Source organism: Notolepis coatsorum, assembly GCF_963971535.1.
Source record: "Notolepis coatsorum genome assembly, chromosome: 13".
Classification (NCBI taxonomy): domain Eukaryota; kingdom Metazoa; phylum Chordata; class Actinopteri; order Aulopiformes; family Paralepididae; genus Notolepis; species Notolepis coatsorum.
The window spans coordinates 82,676,215-82,704,128 of NC_140177.1; the positions used below are offsets into that span (position 1 = coordinate 82,676,215).

The following is a 27,914-nucleotide window of genomic DNA, read 5'->3' on the forward strand; positions in this document are numbered from 1 at the left end:
TTAATTAACAAGCACGGCGACACAGTGCGACAGGAAGTAAGCAAGGGACCATTTAGAATGTTTATGTTGTCAAGTTTGAACCAGATTGGATTCTATTTGTAGTGTACATAGACCTTTTCAGTGGAGATGTGTTGCTAGGGGAACAGCTTGGCCCAAGTTTATTTCCTGTTTGCTTTTGTTATTAACAAACACTGTGACAGGAAGTAAGCATGTACCATTTAGAAAATGTATGTTGTCATTGTCAAGTTTGAAAAGATCTATAGATCTTTTTCTAACTTGATAATGTAAACATTCTAAATCGGCCCAAGTTTATTTCCTGGTGCAATGTTTGCAGGTATACTAGCTGACAGGAAATGAGCTGGGGCCAAGCTGTTTCCCTAGCAATGGACTAGCAATGTAATTATTCTTATACACGGTCTATAGTGTGTATTGTATGTATAGTGTTGATATTTCGACTTCTCTGTAATATGTTTTCCTCTCCATCAACCTGAAAATATTGGATGTATACCATATGTAAAGTATGTTTTGACTGCTACGTCCTCAAATTCTATTTTCTAATATTGTCTAAACCTCCTGTGTGAAAAAGAAAGTTAAGCACAGATGTTCATCACCATACAATATGATCAAACAGTCTGCTATCTGTTACACCATTGATATTAATTAAATTCAGATTATTTTGTATTCACATGCACACACACACGCAGGCACACACACACACACCACACACACACACACACACACACACACACACACACACACACACACACACACACACACACACACACACACACACACACACTACAAACACAGGGCTGGGAAGATTGTTTTCAAATGTAATCTGATACGGAATGCATATGTAATCAGTAATGTAACTCACCCTCAATCAGAATATGTTCCTATTGTGCAAGTTCAATTGAATCTATTCCAATTACAGATTGTAGTTTAAAGTGTATACTATTAGGGAACACAATTAACCCTTATTTCAAGTTGTTAAATACAATGTTTGTGTCCATAATCTCATTATCAAAACATATGTTGTAATTAATCATACATGTACCAGCAAATCACCTATTTCATGCATAAGTACCTATAATCTCCATCAATCCCTCCCTCCCTAACATACACACACACACACACACACACACACACACACACACACACACACACACACACACACACACACACACACACACACACACACACACACACACACACACACACACGCACGCACGCACACACACACACACACACACACACACACACACACACACACACAACACACACACACAGCTTCCCGTCAGTCCTCACCCGTAGCGAACTCAGTGGTGATGGCTCCGCTCTCATTTCCCCTCCTCAACCCGCTCACCGACACCTCGTACCGGGAGCCAGGCCGCAGCACCTGAGGTAGAATGGTACTTAAACCTTAGTGGAGCTCATTTGAATATAAATCTGTTTTAATTTTAAATTGCTTTCAGGCCAGATAGAGTAGACAGACACACACACACACACACAATTTTTTTTTCTACTGCACTATTGAGCCATCCTGTACCCATGCTGGCACAGTACGGTATGCTTTTCCATTGTCTTTTGTCCACGGCTCAGTATGGTCTGGGTACACTTAAAGCACACTGGCATGGCACCACAACGTACTGTATCTAGGGTGACCAGGTGTCCCCCTTTTGGTTGTACTGTCCCACCATTTGAGACCGCGTCCCACATATTGAGAGGATGTCCCTCTTTTCGAAGCAAAAGAAAATATATCGAACACAAGACATTCCTGTCAAGTGATAAAGTTTGAATATTTAAAACAGATGTTAGGTGGTAACAAGCCGGCTGCCAGTGCCAAGATGAATGTGGAGAGATATAATTCTGTATTTAATTTGTATTTATTTTGATTTAACCTTTATCTATTCGGTGAAGATGAGTTATTCTAATAAAAAAAATTACATTATCTATCTGTCCCACTTTGTCCCACCAAAATCTTACTGTTGTCCTGCTTTTGTACTTTTTGCATCTGGTCACCCTAACTGTATCTGATACTGACCGCGGGCAGGGATGACATCATTGGTGATGTGCAGTACAGGTACATTATGCAATCAGGGATGTAGTGGAGAGTAGCCCACTTAAACTCAGTTCACCACCTTTTTATTTGTGAAACAATTTACGTAACCTTTTATGGAGATTATCTTCATTGGAATGTAGCCTATAATATAGATTATAGAAAGTATTGATCAAGGCAAGTCTTCCTTTATTAATCCCTTCAGGGTAATTAAGACATGATGCAAGACATAACAATTATTTTAAAACCAAATACTTCTATCCCCAGGCCATCAGGCTGCTCAACGAACAATAAACACTATGCAACAACCATCAAATGCACACAGCACACACATCCACACGCACACACTCACTTTAAACAAACAACACACTGCAGCACCCACTCTCCACACTTTAGATCACCTAAACACACTTTATATTTATTGGTAAAGGATTTGCACTACAACTCGTACACCTTACTGTAAATTGTACCTAAATTGTACCTCATCCCATTTCTGCTGTTAACTGTTACCCGTTATTGCACAAATTTATTGTTACCTGCTACCTGTTATTGCACAATTTTATTGCACACATTTTTGTATTGGATTCTATTATATGTTGTACCAACTGCACATCGTTGCGGGCAAGACCACCCGCATTTCATTGTATATCCGTACGCCGTGACAAATAAAACTCTTGACTTGACTTGACTTGACTTGCTTTGCACTATATAGTATTGTATATTAGTACATTGCATAGTATATTGTATATTGTATGGTAACTCAGTTACTTCTATTCTGCATCGAACATTGTACATAATGTCTATACTGAACACTGTGACCTCTATTTTTACTTCTATTTTACATGATATACTATTTTATTTCATACTTATCTTGTCTAGCACAGTCTCTGGAGCGTAACAGTAAGAAGCATTTTGTATAAAAGTATTCTGTACTTCTGTATGACAACTATTAAAGAAACTTGAAACTTGAAACTACTATTCTGAAAGAAGCATAGGCCTATACAGGATGTATTGTTTTCATATATACCCTGGTGATAACCTATTGCTGTTACTGTGGTCTCATGTGCCAAGCAAGAGATGCGTTGGATCGTGTGTGTCTGTGCTTCTATCCATTTGCTGTGCATGCTGAATAATATACTGTATATATATTTGTGTTGTTCAAAGTAAAGCAAAGTTCCTCATTGTGGATATTAGCCTAAACCTAATATAGCCTATATATGGGTGTTGCTAACAGATAACATTGCCTTGTTTTTGCTGTGCAATGAGTATGGAAACAGCTGGTGGAGATTTGTGCTCTACTGAGTGTGTATTTAGTTTACCCTAATTTGATTTTACTACAGTATAGCACTCAGTATAGTTCAATGTAAAAGGATGAAGGAAAGCAATTCTCTCACGAGGGTAAGATTGAAGATTTTTTTTAATTTACATTTGAAGATGTAGGCATATGTAGGGGAATTCAAGCTAGCTAGCTAGAAAACAGTTTATTGATTCTATTTAGCTAACTTGTTTTCATATCAAATTAATGGATACATCACTCACTGCGGGCATACATATTTTTAAGATGCAAAAAAACATGTGCAGAGTCTGTAGAAAGTGCAGTGAGTGGTATGGGTGTAAAGTACTTGAGTAATTGTACTTTGTTACAATACTTAAGTACTGTTTTGGGGGATTTGTACTTTACTCAAGTATTATTAGGTTTGTATACTTGTACTTTTACTCAATTACATTTCAGAGAAAAAAAGAAATGTTTTACTCCTTAGATTTAAAATGCAGACAAAGTACAAATATCGCAGGTCCAACCATTTTAATTTGTATATTTGTTTCTCTGGCCAAACTAACGTTAACGTTATTAACTTATTAATCCTGCGGCCGCACTTTATTTAAAAACAGCCAATCAAATCCCCATCAATGGGAAATGAACCCGCCCATACCCATGCTGATTGGTCCTTGTGTGAGTGTATGCTTGGTTTCATTCCAGCCTTGCCTAAACACCAGCTGATGATTTCACTAATTGGCTCACCTCTTCAACTAACTCACCTGGTGCAATGTGTAGTTAAAATGAAAACTTGGCCCATGATGGAATGAGTTTGAGACCCTTGGTCTATCCCTTGCAATAAAGTAACGTTTTTACTTTAACTTTTTAGTACTTAAGTACATTTCAAAGTAGACACTTTTAGACCTTTACTGAAGTGTGTTTTTAGCCAGATACTTTTACTTGAGTACGATTTTGAGACGATACCCATACTTTCACTAAAGTATAATTTCTGGGTACTTTTTACACCCCTGTTAGTGGTTGCTATGGCAATGAGGGAACTCCACTGAACAGGACCATAATGCATTATTATTCCAGTGAGAAAACAAAGGCTGCTCATACTGTACTAAACTGTGCCAACCCTACCCTGGCCCACCATGGGCACATATAGGCACAGTGGAAACACAGACACAGTACACATGAATGCAATATATTAATACAATATGTTCTGTTTATTTCCATTGATTTTTAAATCCTACCATCCTATTATTGATTTGTAAGACCTACACGACACAAAATCTGAAAAATATACTCACACATATTTAGAATTGCGTGCGGCGTGCACACACTGCACACACATAAAGTACACAAATACAAATGTATACACACAATATATTTTCTGCCAATCATAGGCCTACTTATGTTACCACGTCCAAAATCAAATGCTTTAAAGAGGACTGTTGTTTATCGTGCCATCAATCATTGGAATAACTGCCCACTGAACATAAGTAAATTGAATAGTAAAGTGTCTTTCAAATACCACCTGAGAATGCACTACTTAAATATGTGAGAAAAATATTCTGATGTTGATAATGATGTCTACAATGTTTTACTGTTTTTAGATTATCACTGTTAATTGTGATTGTCATATGTATCTCATGTTGTTATGTTTTGTGTTTTCTGTTGTCTTTCTGTGTGGACCCCAGGAAGACTAGCTCGCCACTTAGGTGACAGCTAATGGGGATCCTTTTAAATAATAAACAATACTCTATTTGTGAGAGACAACTTTAAGGTCACACACACACACACACACACACACACACACACACACACACACACACACACACACACACACACACACACACACACACACACACACACACACACACACACACACACACACACACACACACACACACACACACACACACATACACACACATAGGCCTTTGCGTTTTGCGTTTTGGTGACCATTCAGTGTCCCTCCCACTGGTAGTAAGCAATCAGTTGAATTAAAGTTGGGACACACATGGTGGTGCAACCCATTCCCACCTGTAGTGAGTACTAGGTGAGGGTGAGGGTTAAGGTTAAGGTTAGGGTCACCTGTAGATAGTACTGGGTGAGGGTTAAGGTTAGGGTCACCTGTAGATAGTACTGGGTGAGGGTTAAGGTTAGGGTCACCTGTAGATAGTACTGGGTGAGGGTTAAGGTTAGGGTCACCTGTAGATAGTACTGGGTGAGGGTTAAGGTTAGGGTCACCTGTAGATAGTACTGGGTGAGGGTTAAGGTTAGGGATAAGGTTAGGTCACCTGTAATGAGTACTGGGTGAGGGTGGGTTGGAGGCGGAAGGTGGTGCGCGGGCCGTCGCCTCCAACCAGGCTGTAGCGCAGGACTATCTGGTCGATGTTGGCCCTGGGAGGGGTCCACTCCACGAAGGCTACCGTGTCTGACACGTCCCGCACAATCAGCTGGGTGGGACCATCAATCACTGAATGAGGTGGAGGCAAACGGGAGGAGAATAGAAAGAAAGAAAGAAAGAAAGAAAGAAAGAAAGAAAGAAAGAAAGAAAGAAAGAAAGAAAGAAAGAAAGAAAGAAAGAAAGAAAGAAAGAAAGAAAGAAAGAAAGAAAGAAAGAAAGAAAGAAAGAAAGAAAGAAAGAAAGAAAGAATAAATAAATAAACATACCGGTAGTCAAGGATGGAAAAGAGACAGAGGTAGAAGAGGGGGAGTAAAACTGATTGAGTTAACTAGATGTTGATAGAGAGAGAGATATGTAAAGTGTACAGATGGGCTGACATCTGGACATACAAAAGAGAAACTGTTAGTGTCCACAGGTTCATGCATTCACATGGGTTGCCCTTGTGACTCCCTTCTGTTTAGCATGGTCTAAATTAATCTTTTAATTATTACACCAAAACGATCTGGATGAATAGATAGCACTAACTGCCCCTTTAAGCGTTTACTGCAGTATACATTATATGGTGTGTAGTTAATACAGGGTTTACAGATAGCCAGACGTGGCACGAAGCGACAGGCTTTACTGAAGCAAAGCACCAAAACAGCGCCCATAATTGAATTATCGTCAGTGCAATGTTAATGACATGGTTTGGAATACAATTATTATGTAACAAGGTTGAAACATTGCCATGGTGTAAAAACCCCTAATTTAAATACCCCCACTTCGCCACCCAAATTGTATGGTGATTCTGAGCAGAGGGTTCACGGTTCGAGGGTGTCGGAGGACAGGTGCTGACTGAGCGTGAAGTGCCTGCTAGTACCATAGTGACCACCGCTACACATGGTTTGGTCCACTGAATATGGCTGTAAATACCAGGACATGTTAGTCACCGGCTCACCGCTAAATGATACATGAATGGTAGACAAAAAGGAGCATCTGTGACATATTTCATAAACCAACAGTGATTTAATTCACAGTGATTTAAATGTTAACCGAGAATTATGAAACATGTGATGTGTCACGACGATTCCCATTCACTTAGTATCAGGCGTTGATTTAGCGTTGATGTTGATTTTGTGCGCAGATTAACCAGCAAACCAAAACATGGAGTTCAGATTCATCAATTATGTGCATGGACAGATCTTCATGATCATCAATATTTTACATTTTACATTTACATTTAGTCGTTTAGCTGACGCTTTTATCCAAAGCGACTTACATGTTCTGTACGACAAGCCATCAATATATATTTATTAGTGAAACACATGTATCAAAGTACATGTATGTGCTTGGCTAAAGAGGCGTATGCTCTCATTGTGGCCACCAACATCACACTGCAGCACAGCTGGTCATCTGGGCCTTTTGTGTGGCCCTTGAGGAGAGTGTAGGGACTGTAGGGCCCTTGGTCCTTCCCAGGTGTGAGATGTATAGGTTAGTGTCTACAATGAATGCATTTTGATATTCCTTAATTCCATGTTGAAATTACGCGATACATTAAATCATCCAGCCTTCTCTGACTATTTTTGTATTGATACTTTGAGTTAATAAACGTCCCGATCGCCTTTTTTTGCTCCCGATCCGATTCCGATCATGTGATTTTAAATATCTACCGATTCCGATCGTTCCCGATCCGATCTTTCACATTAGTAATCAATTTTGACGCATTTTTGTCAGAAACTGGTGGAGCAAGACAAGTCCCTCTGTTGGCTATAGTCCCTGGAGGGGCGCGAGCGCGGCGGCTCTTGTTATTACATTCACCCTGAGAAATGTGCTTCATGAGAAATATTAAAAGTTTCAATATATGTTTGCACATTAGTATACATTCAGTGTTCGACTTACGGTCTGAAACGCCGACGATAATCCTTAGTCACAGCAAATAAATGACGTTATCCAGGTGAAAAGTTAGTCTGAAAAGTCCGCCTCCAGGCTCCAGTCTGCTGCTTCATGAGTTGTTCCTCCACACGGAATGTCGTCCTTGCAAACATTGCAATTGCTGGACTGGCTTGACTTTCTATTTTAAAATGCTTAGTTCCAACTTCCAAACCTCTAGCTGCTTTTAGTCACAGCAAATAATTGACGTTATCCAGGTGAAAAGTTAGTCTGAAAAGTCCGCCTCCAGCCTGCTGAGTTTTTCCTCCACACGGAATGTCGTCCTTGCAAACATTGCAATTGCTGTTGGACTGGCTTCACTTTCTATTTTAAAATGCTTAGTTCCAACTTCCAAACCTCTAGCTGCTCAAGTGAGTGGATAACAGTGTTTCGGGAGCGACGTGTTGTACTGTTGTTGTGATGTGAGCGTGTAGCCAGAACACCGGTCTAAATTAAAGGGAAAGTGTTTGTTGCAACGGTGTAAATTAAAGGGAATGTGTTTGTTGTGGACAATTATTCTGCTCTGTGTGACAATAAATACATTAATGATATATTATATGTAATTTAAAACCAAAACTAAGGCCTCCGTATGAGTTTAAGACGTGAACATGGTCATGTTTGTTGAAAAAAAAAAAAATCTTTTATTGACTGCCGATTTTTATTTAATTTCCTTTCCCGATCCCGATCCTCTGAAAAGCACGTGATCGGCGCTGATCCCGATCACGTGATCGGATCGGGACATCCCTAGTATTAACCCTGGTCTCTTCTGACTGAGTAAGTTATTCAACTTTGGCTACTTTCCACCACAATAACACACATTTTACTTTCTATATATATTTTTTATCAGGTTTTTCACAGCAGAAGTGAGGCATGTCGCTGTCAGCAGCATTTGTTCAGGCGGGTGACCATGTTAGAGCTTCGGTACTAAACTTGACATATACTTGATCGAAGGTGCCAACACACAGCCCATAATTAAATTGTCTCCAGAGACCGCTGGCCAACCCGGCTTTCATTTAATTAGGTGTGAAGACAAGGAAGGACATAACAAACTAAAAACATCTTGAAAAAAGAAAAAAGTTGGCTTACAAGAGACTTTATTTACACCCTTGTCATTCCTGCGGCAGATAATGTCAAAGAGCAAGACAGATTTGGGTAAAGGTCTTGTGGCTCTCAGGGAGGTGGTAATTGGCATTTAGCTTTTTAATTAACCGGCCTGTGTTCCTACAAAGGTTAGAAGAAACACTGCTGTTCAGGTGTCTACAGTAGGAACACGCAGAGGTTATAGATCGTATAGCTTTACGCTCTGCTCTATTGGAACTATCCCTTTATCCACTCTAATAATGAATAACTTTCTCCACATGCACACACCTATTTACCTCCGCCTGGCCACACCCACATCCGCTCCTATATAAGCGGGGTCGTGGCCACACAATCAGCTCCTTCCCTACTTTCACCACCGAAAGTGTCTGTATACACCACTTTAAGTAGTTTAGTGCCAAAGTAGTTTGTTGGAGAGGAGCTACGTTGACATTGTATCTTTGTTTTTTCTCTCTCGCTATTTTTTAAAAAAACACAGAGATAATGTCTTCACCGTCAGAGGGTCTAGACTGGAAAGCATAATGTCGTCCGTCTGCAGTCTTCATATTCTACCGCTGGGCGCCAGGTACGCACGGCCTGAGTTGTGCGTAAATATACGCACAAAGTCAAGCACACGTTCAAATTGATAAGTCCCACACTTTGCTTAGAGATGATCGTACGCACGGGTTACACACATATCTGTGCGTACGTAGATTTCCTCTCCAGTCATTTCTTCTGACCATATCTCTAGGTTTTCATCCTTCTTCTCATTCATCTCTCTCTCTCTCTGTTTGTCTCCAAGGAAGGATGAATCTTCGCTCGCATAAATAATTGAGCGACTTCAAATTTGTCTTTTCTTTTCTTTATCCAATAACATGTCTCACGGTATGCCCGACGTGAAAGATTAATGAGCGAAACAGAGCGAGATGAATTATAAATGCCTACTTAATTACGAACGACAGACTAAACAAGGGGGCTTGGCAGGAAATGGATGGTGTTTTGACTGCAGACGGCGCCGTTTTGAATTGTTACAGGAGAGTCTGAATTGGATCCACTCTGCCTGTCTAAGTAGTGTCAGTCACGGGGGGATACCTGGGTTAGCTTTACATTAAATATGTAATTGGTTCCAGATCGATCCATTCGTCATGGTGGCACCATCCATTACTCCTTCTTACACACACACACACACACACACACACACACACACACACACACACACACACACACACACACACACACACACACACACACACACACACACACACACACACACACACACACACACACACACACACGTGCATGTGTGTGTATGTGCATGCACATGTCTTTAAATGAGAAAAAGTGTGCAAGGTCCAGCCTCATGCTCAGCAGGACTGTCCCCTTATAGTCGATTAATCGATCAGTTTGGTCTTAGTTGACCAATACATTGATTTGTTGATTAGCCAGGTTTTAGGCTTTTTTCCATGATGAATGAGTTACTTATTTCCACAAACAATTACAAGCACATCTCTGGTCAGCACTAGATGTCAAATGATCAGCACATCTCTGGCAAGCACTAGATTTAAAAGGTTAGTAACACTTTACTACACTATCAGTCGACGAATCATGTATTTAGTCGAGTACGACACAATAGCCCACAATATTATTATTATTACCATTTCTTACAATGTTTATGTGGTAACCGTAGGGATTACAGGTTGATTCCCTCTCCCTGAGTGCTGCAAGTTTGACTAGGCATTCTGTCCTCGTTTCAGAGCCATTATATTTCACTGATCTGCTCAGTCGTTTTGGTATGAGTAGCAGTAACCGCTTTGCTTCATCCCTGGTCGATTAATCATCAGAAGTCTGTGAAATTGTGTTTCTGACAAGCAATCATGCAGAGGACCTCTTTACTGTAAATCTAATGCGTACCAGAGATGTGCTCATATATCTTCAGGAAATAACTCATTCATTGTGGAAGTCAGTGTTGTAGTTGAGTCACTAAATCTCAAGTCCGAGTCGAGTCCCCAGTGTTCGAGTCCAAGTCCAAGTCTGAGTCACCAAAGAAGAGCAGAGTTGAGTGCCCATTACCCGAGTCCGAGTCATCAAGGTTGAGTCCACTCCACTCTAGCAGTCAAATAGCTCTACACTAAACATAAATGACACAGCGGTCACCATTTCAAAGGGAGTTTATTTACTTTGTGACACAATATCCAAACAAATGCACTAGCCATCAATATTGTATGCCAAATGATTAGGGCATATACATTATTATAATTTTTTTTAACTGTATTTTATCAATTAACAAGTCAGAGTCCTTGTCTGCACCTTCCGAGTCCGAATGCAGTCAATGCTCGAGTCCAAGTCCAAGTCCGAGTCATCAGTGCTCAAGTCCAAGTCGAGTCACGAGTCCTGAAAATCAGTCCAGGACTCGTACTCGACTCCGATATCCATTATATACACTACATACATGTGGTAACGGTAGCAGTGACAGGTTGGCTTTGTCCTTGGTCTCACAGTGCTATCAGGTTGACGATACACTCTGATGGCCTCAAACCCCTACTACAGTTGTTTGCATGTGCATAATGCATGTCATCCACTACATACAGTACATGTGGTAACGGTAGTACTACCAGCACTACCAGGTTGACGGCATACTCTGATGGCCTCAGGCTCAGACCTATAGTACCATATACCACAGTTATTAATACTCTCTGTATACAGTACGGACATGTGGTAACAGTAGCGGTGACAGGCTGGCTTCGTCCCTGGTCCCTCAGCGCTAGCAGGTTGACAGTGTACTCCTCTCCTGGCCTCAGACCGGTCTGTAGGAAGGAGGTGATGGTACTGGGCAGCTGGGCCGTCATCCCTCCATCATTGTCCTAGAAGGGATATAGAGAGATAGATAGAGAGAGATAGAGATATATATATATATATATATAGAGAGAGAGAGAGAGAGATAGAGAGAGATATATAGCGAGAGAGAGCGAGAGAGAGAGAGATAGAGAGCGATAGAGATAGAGAGAGATAGAGAGAGAGAGAGAGAGAGAGAGATAGAGAGAGAGAGAGAGAGAAGAGAGAGAGAGAGAGAGAGAGAGAGATAGAGAGAGAGAGAGAGAGAGAGAGAGAGAGAGAGAGAGAGAGAGAGAGAGAGAGAGAGAGAGAGAGAGAGAGAGAGAGAGAGAGAGAGAGAGAGAGAGAGAGAGAGAGAGAGAGAGAGAGAGAGAGAGAGAGAGAGAGAGAGATAGAGAGAGAGAGATAGAGAGAGAGAGAGCGCATAATCAGGTTGGGGAATTAACACAAATAAGCAAAATTATGTTACATTTTCATCTCCGTCAGCTATTCTTTGAAGTCCTTGTTTATCTTATGAAATCAATTTAGCCTGTGAAAATCTAAAGTGCCTGCTACTTATTTATTTTATGAGTCAGCAACTGTGGAAGAAAATAATGGTTTCCTGGTATAGTGGCTGTGAGGTCCCGTCTGTTGTGTGTTGTTAGATAGAGATGCAGTGCATTAGCAGGGTGGACTGTGGTAGCTACAGATCAACATATTTTTCAGTGAACATAATCTCATTATGTTGTGCCGCTGTGACATTATCTTTACCTCTCTTCTGAACTCATCATAATCTTTTATTTGCGCGTCTATTTTATTCCCTTTGTCCCCTAAAAACAAAAACAGTCCCCTATCGGCATCTGTCAAGTAGCACACGTATAGTGCATACTGCTAACGTCACTGATGTTACATTGATTTATCTTGGTATATACTATATGTCCCGGGGGAAGGTTGACTTGAGGGAAAGGCAATGTATGGAGCTTGCTGATTGTCTCAAGGGGATAGTTATATTCCCTACTTACCATGGGTGTTGTTGATTAAGTCCTTCCTCAGCAGTGATGCCACAGATTACTTGTAAAAATAATCTGATTACTGATTACTGATTACTCCTTTAAAAAGTAATCTAGTTACTTTACTGATTATCAAAGTAACTTAGTAACTTTGAAAGTAACTAGGTTACGAAGTCGTCCCCCCTGCTGCTGCAACATAATTTTTTTTTTTTTTTTTTAATAATGCTTTATTGAAAGTGCATAATGTCATAAATCAAATCAATCAGCTATAAACGTAAACATGTGTGTGTGGCTGTGTGCATGCGTGCACGAGCGCATGTCCCATCTCCGGTCTAGCTGACTGTACCCCTGGCTCTCGTATCATCAGAATTATGAGATAGTAACTAAATAGTAACGCACAGCCACTTGGAAAAGTAACTGTAATCAGATTACAGGCTTGTAAAAAGTAACAAGTTAAATGACTAGTTACTGAAAAAAGTTATTAGATTAGAGTAACTAGTTACTTAGTAACTAGTTACTGGCATCACTGTTCCTCAGCACAACCCTTGCTGTTGTTCACTCTGGCAACTTTGTGTTGGTTTGCGGCTAACTAGCCAGGGCCGGTATGAGGAACAGTGTGCATTGTGCTGAAAAAGGCAGGGCTAAGGTTCCAAAAAGAACAACTCTCCCTTTTAGGTTTAGCACCTGAGCTTAGATAACTGTTATGCATACAGTCCCCCCCCTCAACTTTCATACAAAGCCTTTTATTGTTTATAAAAGTTTTATGAACATTTAGGGATGTACACGCAGTTCGGTTTCACAGAAGTCTCGGGGGACAGTCTGGATGAAACCGTGTGATGTCAGATGACCTTAATGTTCCTAGAGTCTCTCTCCCCAAAGCATGCATGTGTGGTTTGGAAACGGAAACAGACTTACAGTATGCCTACGAGATGATGGGGAAAAAAAGGGTATATAGCTTAAAATGTCAGCACACATTTTAATAGGCAAGGAACACCTTGACACTGCACAAGCAGTTACCCAGAAAACACTTCTCAGCCCTGCCACTCAACCATCTGGCAACCCTGCAGTAGTTCCACCTACTCAGAGAATAAGTGGAGCTCTACAGACAGACATATGTTAATAAACAAACAAGTCACTCATGTAATGTATACAAAGGAACACAATATGTTTTTTTGTATCTACTTTTTTTCTCCTAATTTTTTTCTGTGATTTTTCTCCCCATCCCAATTTACCTCTTGTGCCAATTCTCCCTCCCCTGTCTTGAACGTTGCTCGCATATGCCCCCCACTGGTCGGTTGTAGGGAGGATAGAAGCCTTGCATCACGTGTCCCCTCCGATACACGAGGAGGCAGCCTGTCACATCTTTTCACTTGTCAGCGCGGACTCTCATTGGCGAGGTGTAACGTGTGGGAGGCTCACACTACCCCCGCCATTTCCTGTCTCTGCTGTGCAGGCGTCCCCCAACCAACCTGTAGGAGTCGCTGTCCACAACGTCCAGATTACCACCCATCGACTTCCACCCGCTAACTCTGCCAATGAGTTAGTATGACGGCCGGCCCAAGCCGGATGCAACGCAGACAGCCGGAGTAGAACCCGGTGTCTCTTGCGTTGGTGACTAGCGCAATGTCCGCTGCGCCACCCAGCCGCCCCACAGAACACAATATGTTGAGTCAGACAAGAATACATTTCATAGCAATTTCATCTCTCTGTGTCCAGTACAGAGATATGTGGTTGCACACTAGGCTAGCTCAGCACAAGAACTGGAAGCCTAGCTCCATCAATAGTATACTACTATTACTATTTTTAAAAGAGAAATACAGGATCTCAGGATCTGAGGAATCAACTCTGTTTAAGAATAGAATTGAACCAAAAATGTCAAAATGTCAGTATCTAATCTTTGAAGTACAGTTTTGCAGTACTCATATTTTGAGAACATTCCAGGGAAACGTTACCTTCTGTAATCCACTAACATTTCAAAGCAAACATTTTTTTCCTTTTTTTCCTGCTTTACCTCATCTCTCTGCGTGTCTGCTTTAGGCACGGTGAACTCTCATGCTTGTTCCCATAGCCCAAAGCCTTTTATGCCGACTTCCATTATGAGATTGTCAAAATTCAGGCGATGGCACATTTTGCTGGATTAAATCCACAGGGGGCATGGGCTGGCCAACTGCTAATGTGATTTCCCCCACGGCTGGATGGCGGGATGGAGGGAGGGAATGCGAGAGAGAGAAAGAGAGAGGGGGAGAGGTGAACAGAGGTAGGGAAGAGTGGAGGGAGGCAGGTTGGGGCGGAGGGAGGGAAAGAGGGGAGGAGGGAGAAAGAGATGCAGCTAAGGGGGAGGGAAAGACAGAAATATAAAGGTGAGGGTTAAAGGAGAGACAGATGGAGGAAGGGAGGGGAGGATGGACAAAGGAGGGAGGGAAGCAGGCAGCGAAGGTTTTTGAAGAAAGAAAGAATTTGAGATGCAAGCACTTCTGGAAATGTAGCAGAAATATGCCTTATTGTCAATATACCTAGGAAAGCATCCCCTGAATTCCCTAGATCGCTAATGTGTGGTTGTAAAGTTTCACAAGGCTGTGATTATCCTAGCGGTCACAATAGTTCATTTATGCAGTGAGTTAAAACAATTATTGTCTCACTACATGGGTACTATGGGGACTAACACAGGGGCATAACTAAGGGGGGGGACACATGGGACAATCATGTACCCTGCATGTTTTCAGAATGCAGTTATTGTCCCCTGCACGATAATAAACGGTGACGCAACGTGATAGGACCACACGGAAAACGGCTGCTTGTCCATCTCTGAGCCATTGTCATGCAAAGTCAAGTAGCCAGGTGAGCACCCGCCGCTAAGTACTACCGACCACAGCTGTCTTTGCATATCAACAACAGCCCAGTCTTCAGGTGTGCTCAAATAGGCTACATAACACCCCTCCCCTCAAAGTTTGGTGTGGAACTGTGAACGAGATTGCCATGAAATGCAACAACATTTCTTGGTGTCTGTGAAATATCTGTATGTCTGTCTGTCTGTATTTAAAAGCCTCTAGGCTGTTGTTTTACTTTTATACATTGTAGATAATAAATAGCACGATATCTCTCTCTCTATCTCTCTCTCTCTCTCTCTCGCGCTCTCTCTCTCTCTCTCTCTCTCTCTCTCTCTCTCTCTCTCTCTCTCTCTCTCTCTCTCTCTCTCTCTCTCTCTCTCTCTCTCTCACACACACACTACGCAGTACGCACGTTCCGAGACTCGCGTGGCATTATGACTTGTCATAAGTGAATTGCATATAGAAACAACTCACCAAAATGTACTTGCACAACTGATTTTTTTTAAATATCTACGAAAAGGGGGGAGCCCCCCCTTTACCCCCCACGACCATACAACTATACGTAACACCCCTCCACCACTGACCACACCCCCAAATGTGTCCCCTCCACCACTGACAACAAAGTTACGCCAGTGGACTAACATCATCACATATGAATACTATTGGGCTCATTGGATCCACAAGAGTCTCCGATTCATACCCAATTTATGCAATTCCAAGACTGTTTAGGGACCACAGTATGCAGACATATTCAAATACTTACCTATTGTAAACATATTTTTAGAATAGGTCAAAGTAACACTGCATGGGATTAGCATAAAGTGGCCATGTATATAAAGGGGAGACTTCTGGGTATCCATAGAACCTATTTCCATTCAGATAATGTTGAGGTGAGTGGTCAAGGGACCCCTTTGAAAATGGCTATGTCAGTTTTTCCATTGCAAAATGTAGCCTATTGTAGCCATTTCCGGACAAGCTAGCATGACATGGTTGGTACCAATGGGTTCCTAAGGTTGGCTAGTTTCAGATGATACCAGTATCGCCACTCCACAGTAGCCTCTGAAAGACAGTAATGTTGGCCGGGGCGCCGAAGCCCCTGCAAGTTAAACTCCTTGAGCCCAGTCCAAACCAGCATCCTCTCTAGGGGAGCACCTTCAAGGGGAAAGCCAATTATTGAGAGAGGGGCTTGAGCTTATAGTACCTGAGGGGAGAGTAGAGTACCTCATTCCTTGAGGGGAATTAAAGAGAGAGGGTTTTCAGACTTTTCTGTGCTTTCGCTGCGCTTTGAACCAGGGCCATTAATGGTTCGGGGGGAAAGTTGTATATATTTTTCGCCCACATCCTTCTCTGAGACAATTTTGGCGGCTCATCCACCTAATCAACAATAAGCCTTGGACAAAATCCCCTTGTCTCATTTGGCATGGGCTTCAAGCTGAACGGCGGGCGAAGGAAAGTACAAATCTATCCGCTTTGGTCTCCTTCCAAGCTCGCCTTTTCTCGGAAACTGACAACCATGCCAGGTCTGAGAGGAGCATTAGAGAGATAAAAAAAATAAGAAAAAGTAATGGTTTCCCCCGAGAGAGCCTCTTCACTGACCCACGCTTACCTGCCATGTGAATATTGAAAAGTTACTTAACATAATGTAGACGCCTGAATATGTCTAATAATAATTCAATGTGTCTAACTATAATTCCTTGCATTCTACTGTGTTCACGATGATGTTGTGTAACTTGCTGACCCCTCTTGATCCTCCATATCCTAACATTGACACTTAATAGTGGGACATGATACAGGTACCGCCAGGGGGAGCTGGTGGCGACGTTGGGCAGGGAGACACAGGTGAAGAAGGATGGGCTCAGGGCGTGGCGCCTGCGGCGGAACCTCTTCTTCATCGTTTTCCAGAGAAGCAAGAGGTCGCTTGGAGCTGGAGCTCCAGACATTAAGCACGCGGAATATAAACCCAGTCACGAGGCGGGTTAGTAATGGGATATGCGATAGCTTAGCTTCCAGTTAATGCTAAAGAGACATTGTGCACAAAGAAGCAGACGTGCTACTGCCGAAGAGTGCGGTAGATATTGCACATGTTGCGTTTTAGTTAAAGTATAAGCGACAGGACAGGGGGTCGTCCCGACCCACAGCTTAGCTTCAGTTAGGCCTAGCACCACAATTTAGCCTGTGTGTCGCTCCACCTCTCCAGCCCAGCAGCGGACCCCTCAACGGATGTCGCCGCACTGCACGCACCTACAGCCCCTCCGAGCCGTTGACCTCCAGCAGTCACCTGCCTAACGTCAACCCAGCCCCGCCTCCTGCTATCACGGGACTTCTCGACGGCCATCTCACCACACGGACGTTCGGTGGTGAGAGCAGGCCAGCCCTTGGTTAAGTACACTCAAGCCAGTTACAGCGAGCGCTCCGAGTGCTGAAACTTTATCGGTAGACATTCTCTTTGTGCAGAGCGTGCCCTTTAAGGGCGAAGATAATCAGTACTTTGAACCGACACTGGTAGCAGTGATTAGGGGTGCCCCGACATTTATTATTATTATTATTATTGGGGGATGCCGGCTATAGATAGGACTTTTATTTTCAATGTGGGCCCACTGTCTTTTGGTTACATGTGGTGTGATAGCGTGTGTTCCTTTATAAAATCCCATTGAGTAGCTCTAGTACCCCTCTCCCTATTCCTCCCCTCTCTCCCCACCTACGGGGGAATGAACAGTTATTTCATCCTTAACACTTTCCGTGCCACTCACGAGATTTCTCTGTTTTTTTTTATAGGTGGTTGCTAGCCACTCACGAGATTTCTCTGATTTTTTTTTTTTTTTTTTTTTTTTTTAGCGATCTGAAAAATTATTGCATCACCCGAGCCTACCCGAGTATAGCCGAGGGGCGCCGGCGATCACTGTGGAAAAAAGCGCCCCCTGTCGTCTCCCAGATGACATAAGTGATTTTGGAATGGACTCAATGAAAATGAATGGGGAAAAAAATCCGGTACTCCACATTTTCCAGTTCACTGATCCAGCCGGGGTTACCACAGTTCATTCTGGAACCTCAGATCCCCGCTGATCATGGAGATCTACAGTATCGCGTTGGATCCATACACGTATCGATTTTTTCGAATGGTGATCAGGAATTGGAATATACCAGTTGAATACCATCTGATGTCAGATAAGGACTCTATGTTATCAGTGTTAGGATAATCAGAGTAAGTTTGATGAAGTTATAAGCTGTTTTGTGAAATGTCTTCTTTCGGTTTCACTGTAAAAGTCCGTGAGGAAATCAACGGAGCGATTATCCGTGCGCGGCCGTAATGTGCTTGCGTGCACGTATAATATTGATCATCTAGCGTTTATTTGACAACGATTCATAAAAAGGCCGACGAATATCAACGTTGTGGAATATTCCACTAAAAGACGATTTTCATAGAATGCTCCAGAATGAGCTGTTTTTTATATCAAAACGGGGGCTTTTCTAACTGCTCTGAAACGGAAACGACGCGATAAAAAAACGATCTGCCTTGACAGCACTGACTGGAAAATAGTCTTTGATAATGCGATGGGCAGATTAGACACATAGCCATAATTTAAAACATAGATTAGGCGATATTAACGTTAACATTGGCGCCGATGGTGGCATTCAGCCGGTAAAACGGAAAACCAGGCGTGGCGCTCAAAGTGTTAAAGGGACGGGTTCCATTACTGTATATTGATCAGTGTGGGAAGAACTTTATTCATTACCGTAGAGTGAGAGCACTAGGTGCCCAGTGTTTCAACCCTTAAAGGGACAGGGTTCCATTACTGTATGGTGACCAGTGTGGGAAGAGCTTTGTTCCTTGTGCCTTGTGTTAATGACAGGATAAATCTTTCAGTAAAGATAGCTAAATGGGAGCACTGTGTGCGTGTCTGTTACTGTGTCTGTTGTCTTAACCCCTTCCTGTCCGGGTAATGCATTGCATTGTTTAACCCTTTCCCCACTCCCTGCCTATACATCGTTGGGACAGGTATCTGCTCATCAGCAAGGAAAGGTACTGCTTTGGGGAGAAAGTACAGATCCAGCATTGGAAATTAAGATCCCTTCAACCACCATCCCAACGGCCTCTACCGCCCCGTTAACGCCCTCGTCAAATGATTTATTAGGGTGGGTGCGGCTTCTGTTTTGTGTAATGATTTTCTGTTGATTATTTGACTGTCATTGGTACAGTAATGGTGTGGTATTTTCGATTAACGTCCGATTTGTATGGATAATCAGCTGAGATGTACAGTATTATTATTATTATTTACGTTGAGACAACCCAACGTGCTGGCCCCGAAGAACCGCCCCTACTCTGCCTCTGATTCGCAGACTGTGGCTCTAGTTAGGCTCTGGTTGGGGGGAATGGTAACTGGATCATGGATTATTGTGAAGATCACGCTGTCCTGTGGATTTCAGCTGTCTGTTGCTGTACTGAATTTACTGGTAAGTTAACTTAGGTTTACCGTTAGTTTGTTTACTGCAGTAATGTCAGAACGACAATCAACTAAGGTAACGTTACAGTAGCAACTGCTCAAATGAAGCATATCCACATTGCTGTCAAGTTAACGTTATGGTCCCTCGAAACTTGAATGCGATCTCACCACTGCCACCGGGTGTGGGAGGGTGCGGGAAGTATTAGGGGAAGTGTGGGTGTGTGGGGAATTACTGCGAGTCACCCTGGAGGGCAAGAAGGACCAGCGCACAACCCCAAGGTTAGTAAATCCTAGGCCCCATCCACTCCCTCTGCTAAATCTCCACTCTAATACTCCTGCACTACAGTCGGGGACTCAGCCGGACCCATATCTGCTGCGTTCCCACTACCTGGTGACAGTGTACATCTACTCTCATAAAGTAGGGATAATCCACCCTTCTACAATTAGATAATGTTACACTCCAATCAGACACATGGGCCATTTTCAAGAATGTGCAACAGCACTTACAGTTATGTTCCCCAAAGTGTGCGGTCATGCTAAAACATTTATTTTCCGCTTAGAACTATGCCATTACTCATAGGGGAAAATAGCCTGGTTTGAAAAATGTATTTCATATTTAATGGTTTCCTGGTTACACCGGTGCTAAATGCACACTTTGCTTAGAATTGCAAGCCAACAAAAAAATGTATATAAATTAAAATGTTTGTTTTACAATATCATTCTGGCTTAATTTAAACATGTGCATAGCATGACATGTTGACACAACGTGTGTTGTGATTAACACAACTGCGTTGAAAACACACACGCGCGCGCGCGCACGCGCACACACGCACACACGCACACATACACACAATACTGGACCTGTCTTTTGGCATGGCATGCATTCTTGCCTTGGGGACAGAAACACACACATCATTCACACTGTGTGTGTGGCTCTACAGTACCTTGGGGATGAAGCTGATCTCCCAGCCGTCGAAGGGGTAATAGAAGGGTTGCCACTGGACCTCTACCGCGGTCTCCGTGATGGATTTGAAGAGTAAACCGTCAGGATTGGAGAGATCTATGGAAGCAGACAGTGAGATGTATTAGTGGCCTCTGTGTTTTACCAGGCACCCTATTAATCAACCCTCTGTCTTTCCCTTCATCTTTCTAAGAGTTGCAGGGAATCTCTTCTGTTCTCTTTCTCCCTCACCCTGGCTCTGGGTCTGGTCTATTTTCAACGTATGTCTGTTTGTTTCTGTTATAGAGCTTTTGGTTTTTCTTTGTTTCTTTCTATAGGAAACATTGGTACAGCAAAACGCGTGTTTTCATATCTACTTCATGTTTGACAAAGCAACACTGGCACAATCATGTATATATTTTTTTTCCACTTTTTCTCCTTATTTTCAATTTTTCTCCCATCCCAATTTCGCCTCGCCAATTCTCCCTTCAATTCCCCCCTCCCCTGTCTCGAACGTTGCTAGACCATGCCTCCCACTGGTCGGCTGCAGTGAGGACCAATCCTTGAATTACGTGTCCCCTCCGGTACACGAGGAGGCAGCCTGTCGCATCTTTTCACCTGAACAGCGCGATCTCTCAGTGGCGAGGAGTAACGCGTCGGAGGCTCACGCTGCCCACGATACTTCCTGATTCTGCTGTACAGGCGCACCAACCGACCTGTAGGAGTCGCTGTCCACAACGTCCAATCCCTACCCACCGGCTTTCCCACCCTCTAACACTGCCAATTGTGTTAGTATGATGACTGGCCAAGCCGGTAGCAACGCAGAGAGCTGGGCTCGATACCAGCATCTCCTGCGTTAGTGGCGAGCGCCTTGCCCACTGCGCCACTCAGCCGCCCCCACAATCATCTTTTTTAATAAAAAATAACTTTTTCTGATTTCAACTTTTTCAAAAATTCAATCTATTTTTAATAAGGCTGTCAATTGATTTAAATATTTAATCTGATTAATCGCATGATTGTCCATAGTTAACTCGCAATTAACTCATTCAGCGCCATCGCTTAATGAGCCAGGGGCCCTAGAACGCCATCGCTTTAATCAATGGGGAGACTGCGACATTTGCGAGTGCTTAAAATATATCTTATATTATAGCTATGGGTCTAATACACCCGTCGATTGTTGAGTCGAGTTGCTTCCAGTCAACATGCACAAAACAGATTGTTTTTTCATCAGTACATTTCGGTTTGATACCGTTTTGAATATGAATATAGTTTGGGTGCTTCTGAGTAATTCCAGGAAAAGACGCGATAATAGCGTTTTAGCGGAATACACTTATCACGTTGTCATTTTTCGCTTGATTATCGAATCTTCCTGAAATCAACGCTAGATTATCATTATTATCCTTCCTCGTGCATACATGAAATGGCCCTCGTAGCGGGGCGCTCGCCCCCACCCCCACCGCAGCCAACGGTAAAAAGCACATACACATACACACAGATAGCTTTTATCGCGGTAGAAAGAAATATCAGATCAACACAAGATTGGATATATAGAGTCCTTACCCGGTCTCTGATGTAATGCAAAAGAAATAATCCAATTATCTGATTGCCATTCCAAATACTGCTCGTGGAGCTCCGTCCCACATTGTCCGGCATTGCATATGGGGGGGGGGGGGGGGGGGCAGCATCGCCGATGTAACGTTGTAAACGCTATTCCTGCCGGAGTATTTAAACCCCGCCCGCACGGCTCAGATCGTCCCAGAGAAGAAACTACACCATTTATAATGGAGTGCAATACCGGCTGGAAAGCGTAGGTGGCGGTATTTGCCCTTTTGCAAGCTCAGACTCATTCCCAATGATAACATCAGGCTGGATGGATGAAAAATGAATGGATATAGCTAATAAAAGAAAAAACGAACAAAACCCGACTATACTCGTGATTGGCGCTGAATGAGTTAATTGCAAATTGAACGCATATTTTTTATCTGTTCGAAATCTACCTTAAACTGATCTTTTTCAAGTTGTAATACTCTTATCAACATGAGTCGTCAAATGCTTGCTTTATGCAAAAAAATTCATGTTTATTTATTGCCACAATGAGAAATATTGTCCAGAATCTTCAAGTAACTAAGATGTGCAAACTGCATTGTAAAAAAAAAAAAAAAAAAAAAAAACCCAACAAACAAATTGCAGATGGGCATACCAATATTTACTAACTGTAACATTACATAGTAATGATTACTAACACAGTAGTGTGTTGAACTTTACACTTGAACTTTAAGCAGCCATTTAACACAAAGGGATGACCCTCATGCATTGCAAATTTGCATAAAATTCAAAACAAACAAAATAACTTAAAAGAAAATAATCATTTAAAACAATGAATAAAGTGTGCATGAAATAATAGGGGAAAGAAAAAATTAGGAACTTGTTACATTCACCCACACAAGGGCTGAGGACTGGCACCCCCCGCTCTCTCACACACACACACACACACACACACACACACACACACACACACACACACACACACACACACACACACACACACACACACACACACACACACACACACACACACACACACACACACACACACACACACACACACACACACACACACACACACACACACACACACACACACACACACACACACACACACACACACACACACACACACACCCACACACACTTTGAGTCAGAAACAAACATAGTACATTTACATTTACATTTAGTCATTTAGCTGACGCTTTTATCCAAAGCGACTTACAAGTTCTGTATGACAAGCCATCAGGAAGGGCACAACTCTATCAGCTGAGTAACAATGTTCATCAAAGTGTTGAGTGCTACAGTGTAGGTTAGTTTATTAGGACAAGTGCATGACAGTATGGTTAGTTAGGGTTAGATTTTTTTTTTTTTTTTTAATTCAGATAATGGTTGAAGAAGTGCGTCTTTAGTCGACGGCGAAATATTGGACGTGTTTCGGCTGTCCTAACTGGGACAGTTAGGACAGTATCAAGAATAGTATCAATGAGAGTATCAATAATACGCCTGAGTGAATTGTAGTAAAAAAATAAAAATAAAACGCTAATCTCGCGATAAAGAAGATAGTGGCGTTAAAATAATTTTGCGTAATAACACGTTAACTTTGACAGTCTTAATTTTTAAGCTCGGGTTATTGCAGTGGACAACATTGAATTTCACACCACTTAGCGAGATCCCTAGTGAATCAATACAAATAATGAAATATGTCTTGATTACATTGGCAACTAGAAGAGTGCACTCAGCACCTCCTCCAAGGCCTAACAATCTCCCTGTCACTTTCACATGCAACATCTTACAGGGTAGATCAAAAAGACTTGCAGATATTGCCTGTCTCAACAGACCCAGGCACCAGAGGAAAGGTCACATGGTCACACACAAGCACACATTTGTCTTTCTTGAGCCATGAATATTCACAGCATTTTTTAGACTACCACCAACAGGTCAGGAGATACGCTCATGTGGAAGGTTTTGCCTGATGGGGGTACTCGAGTAAAGGTCATGGGGTCACCAAAAAAAGCAATGGATTATTTCCCCCTTGGTGTCATGAATTATGCACAGCACATTTGATGGCAATTTGGCCATTACCTTTCAAGATATGTTGTATGACCAAAAGCAATAGGTTGGTTCAAATAGGTGTCATGAATGTTCACAGTAAGTTTTGTGACTGTACGAGTAACACGCCAGGAGATGCACTCTGTAAAATGTGATCATGAATATTCACAGCAATATTATTTATATATTCAATATTAACCTGTTAAGCCCTAGCCCTATTTTCTGTGATCTCAAGAAGGTGCTCAGTGGCAGTTTTTCATGTCTGGTCCTTTTTTGCATGGTGTTATTCACCGTCAAAGATGACGAATAAAATAAAAATATAATTGATATTCTCCTTCGGTCCATTACAATTTACATTCCCTGAGATCCATAGATGTCCCTAGATACCAATAACATGCAAATGGACCTTGTAGAAGTGGAGCAATCTTCCATTTACTTACTTATTTTTAGGCAGATTTTCTGAAAATAGGGCTAGGGCTTAAGAGGTTAAAAGGTTAATACGTGTGTGACTGTAACAGATCAGATGATACACTCATTTGTGGAAAGTCTGGCCTGATGGTGACCCTGGAGAAAGGATCATGGTGTCACAAAAATAAAAAAAAATATCTTCCTTGGGGTCATCACTGTGCACAGCAAACTGTATGGCAATCCTGCCATTGCTTTTTGAGATATCTTGTTCTCAGTTTGGTCAGATGGTGGCGCTAGAGGGAATGTCATGGGGTCACCAACATCAATACGTGTCTTGTCATTCTGTCACGAATGTTCACGGCAAACTTTGTGATTGTATGACAAACAGGTCGGGAGATGAGCTCATTAGAATGTGTTTACATTTACATTTAGTCATTCAGCTGACGCTTTTCTGTTCTGTACGACAAGTCATCAGGAAGGGCACGACTCAATCAGCTGAGTAACAATGTTCATCAAAGTGTTGAGTGCTACAGTGTAGGTTAGTATATTAGGACAAGTGCATGACAGTAAAGGTTAGTTAGGGAAAATTATTATTATTATTATTTTTCTCATTTCAGATAATGGTTGAAGAAGTGCTTCTTTAGTCGACGGAGACTGTTTACCTGGCGATGGCGCTAGAGGAATACCAGTAATCATTCAATAACTGAAGTAAATTCCTCAACTTTTCCCCCTAACATTAAAGTAAACTTTTACTTTGTTTCCATTTATTTCTACTAATTTGTGAGGTGATAAAAAGGCAATAAACGTTTGTCCGTGGGAAGCATTGTGATTGGAGGATCAAGAAAAGATGGAGACACTCCTAGAAGTTCCTAGATGAGGGGAGCTCCAGTAGCTCACCGCGTACCTCGAGCGCTATTTCGGCGCCGGGGACAACCGTGCTCGTCACAGATCTGGGGTTAGCAAGTTCGAATCCCGGACTGTAGCCGTATCTTTCTCAGAGTGTCTTCCCCATCTACCCCCATTCAAAACCTGTTTCTGTCGGTCATTCTTGACCAGAGAAAAATGCGATAAACGCAAAAAAGAGCCAGCGGAATGGCCAAAGTTTAAAAAAAAAAAGAAGTTCCTAGATGAGACGGAGTCAATCGATGATGGATAATGGAATGTTTACTGTTGAAAAAACTGACACATTTTTCTATTCTGGGGAATCTCACATGTTCCTGCGAGGCATAATTGAACAGAGGGAAGCTCAGTGCCTCGTGGACTGTCCTTGCCAAGCTGGCTTTAACACCAGGCAGGTGGTGGATCCACTGCACGCTAGAGGTGTGTAAGTGTGTGTGCATGTGTGTGTGTGTTTGTATGTAGGTGCAAACAAACATTTCTCTGTGTGTGTGTGTGTGTGTGTGTGTGTGTGTGTGTGTGTGTGTGTGTGTGTGTGTGTGTGTGTGTGTGTGTGTGTGTGTGTGTGTGTGGAATCAGCTGGCAGTGAGAGAGAGAGAGAGAGAGAGAGAGAGAGAGAGAGAGAGAGAGAGAGAGAGAGAGAGAGAGAGAGAGAGAGAGAGAGAGAGAGAGAGAGAGAGAGAGAGATAGAGAGAGATACAGAGTTAGGGATACATAAATAGAGAGATAGAGAGAAACAGTGTGAGCGTGTGCATGCAAGACTATTTATTAATATGTAGGGAACAGTGACTTTAAATTTGTATTACTGCAAGCACAGAGGGGCTTAAGGATCGAAGCCTTTACTGACACCAGGTATATATATTTTCCCCCACGCATATAATTTCTGCTGTCATGCAAAACCCTTGCACTGTATTCAGTCCCGGCGCCATGGGCGGGCATTAGGGGGCCAGGCCCGCCCACTGAGTCAGCTGTGCCCACCCTGGTAATTTTTTTTTTTTGTCAATCAAAGTCAACTATCCAAATCCTTAGTCTGGGTCAGCCCTAGTGGGCACGCCACTGATGTCAACAACAACACTAGTACTGAAGCTAGCACGGCACTCTGTGAGAATTCGTTTTCTACCCTCAAGAACGTCTTTACAGAACATCGCCTTAGTATGCTTCATCGACGCAACTAAGGCCAATTTAATTCAGTTGGCATTTGAGAAGGACTTAACAAAAAAGTTCAGGAATGAGTGGAGGGGCAGTGTTTTAAGAAGATTTCACTCTGTCCCCAAACACCGCTTGCCTCTCTACTTATGATGGTGGTGGCCTGTGGAGGAATTTTGTTTGCTTTTTTATGCACCTTATTTTTGTCAGTTCAGTTCAGTTTGTCAGTGAATTCAGAAGTGTTGAATAAATGGAGACTTTTCAAAGATATAGAATAGAATAGAATAGAATATAAATGTATTATCCTGAGGGAAATTTGACACTGCAAATCACTCAACATTAAACATTTAGACAGAACAAGTCACAAATAAGAATACAAAAACAAATGGCCTAAGAATAGAATAAAATGAAATAGAATAAAAATAGAATAAAATATACAGTAAATAAATACAGTAAAAATATACTGAAGTCTACAGGTGTAATATTGCACAGTGCTGTTTAAAAAGTAAGAGTCCAGGAAGATGGTAACTGTCACTCTGTGCTCAGTGATGCAGTGAGGCACAGTGATGCATTGTATGGGTGGGAGGGGTTTTCCCTGATGGCCTGGAGCTTAGCAAGGTTCCTCCTCTCCGCCACCCTCGCTAGAGTCCAGCTCCACCCCAACCACGCTACTGGCCTTCTTGACCATCTTATCCAGCCTGTTTGTGTCCCCTGCTCTCAGTCCGCTGCCCCATCAGGTCTGTTATATATATCCGTTCAGTCTGTTTTTGTATAAGTGAAGGTTCTTAAGATAGAGAGAAATTAGATTTTTCAATTGCCTCTCTGCTGTTTAGTTCAGCACCGTGGGCAGCGCCAGCAAGCCACAGCGCCACTGTCCCAGCTGAAACGTATAAAAGGGAACCTGTGTTGAAAAACCATTGTGCCCCCCCCGAGAACATTTTATGCCCCCCCACTAATTAGTTTCTGCAGCCTGGTCTGACTGTATTTCCAAAAAGGCTAAGTTTCAGGAATATAAAAAGAAAACAGAAAACTTTTGATTAACCTTTTTTTATTATTATATCTTATTATACCCGCTCAGTGTGAAGTGCAGGATGAAGTATTACAATCCTGTCTGTCTGTC

At 42.3% G+C, this 27,914-nt stretch overlaps 1 protein-coding gene across 1 annotated transcript in view; it reads right to left on the reverse strand.

The window, feature by feature from the left end:
- tnr (tenascin R (restrictin, janusin)) overlaps positions 1 to 27,914 on the reverse strand; it is a gene marked incomplete at both ends in the record, with an annotated part of 302,941 nt that overhangs the window by 212,709 nt on the left and 62,318 nt on the right. The window contains 4 exons of the mRNA XM_084327726.1: positions 1,309 to 1,399; positions 5,621 to 5,799; positions 11,426 to 11,576; positions 20,751 to 20,866. Coding sequence (XP_084183852.1) covers positions 1,309 to 1,399; positions 5,621 to 5,799; positions 11,426 to 11,576; positions 20,751 to 20,866 — 537 coding nt within the window. The remainder of the gene's footprint in view (positions 1 to 1,308; positions 1,400 to 5,620; positions 5,800 to 11,425; positions 11,577 to 20,750; positions 20,867 to 27,914) is intronic.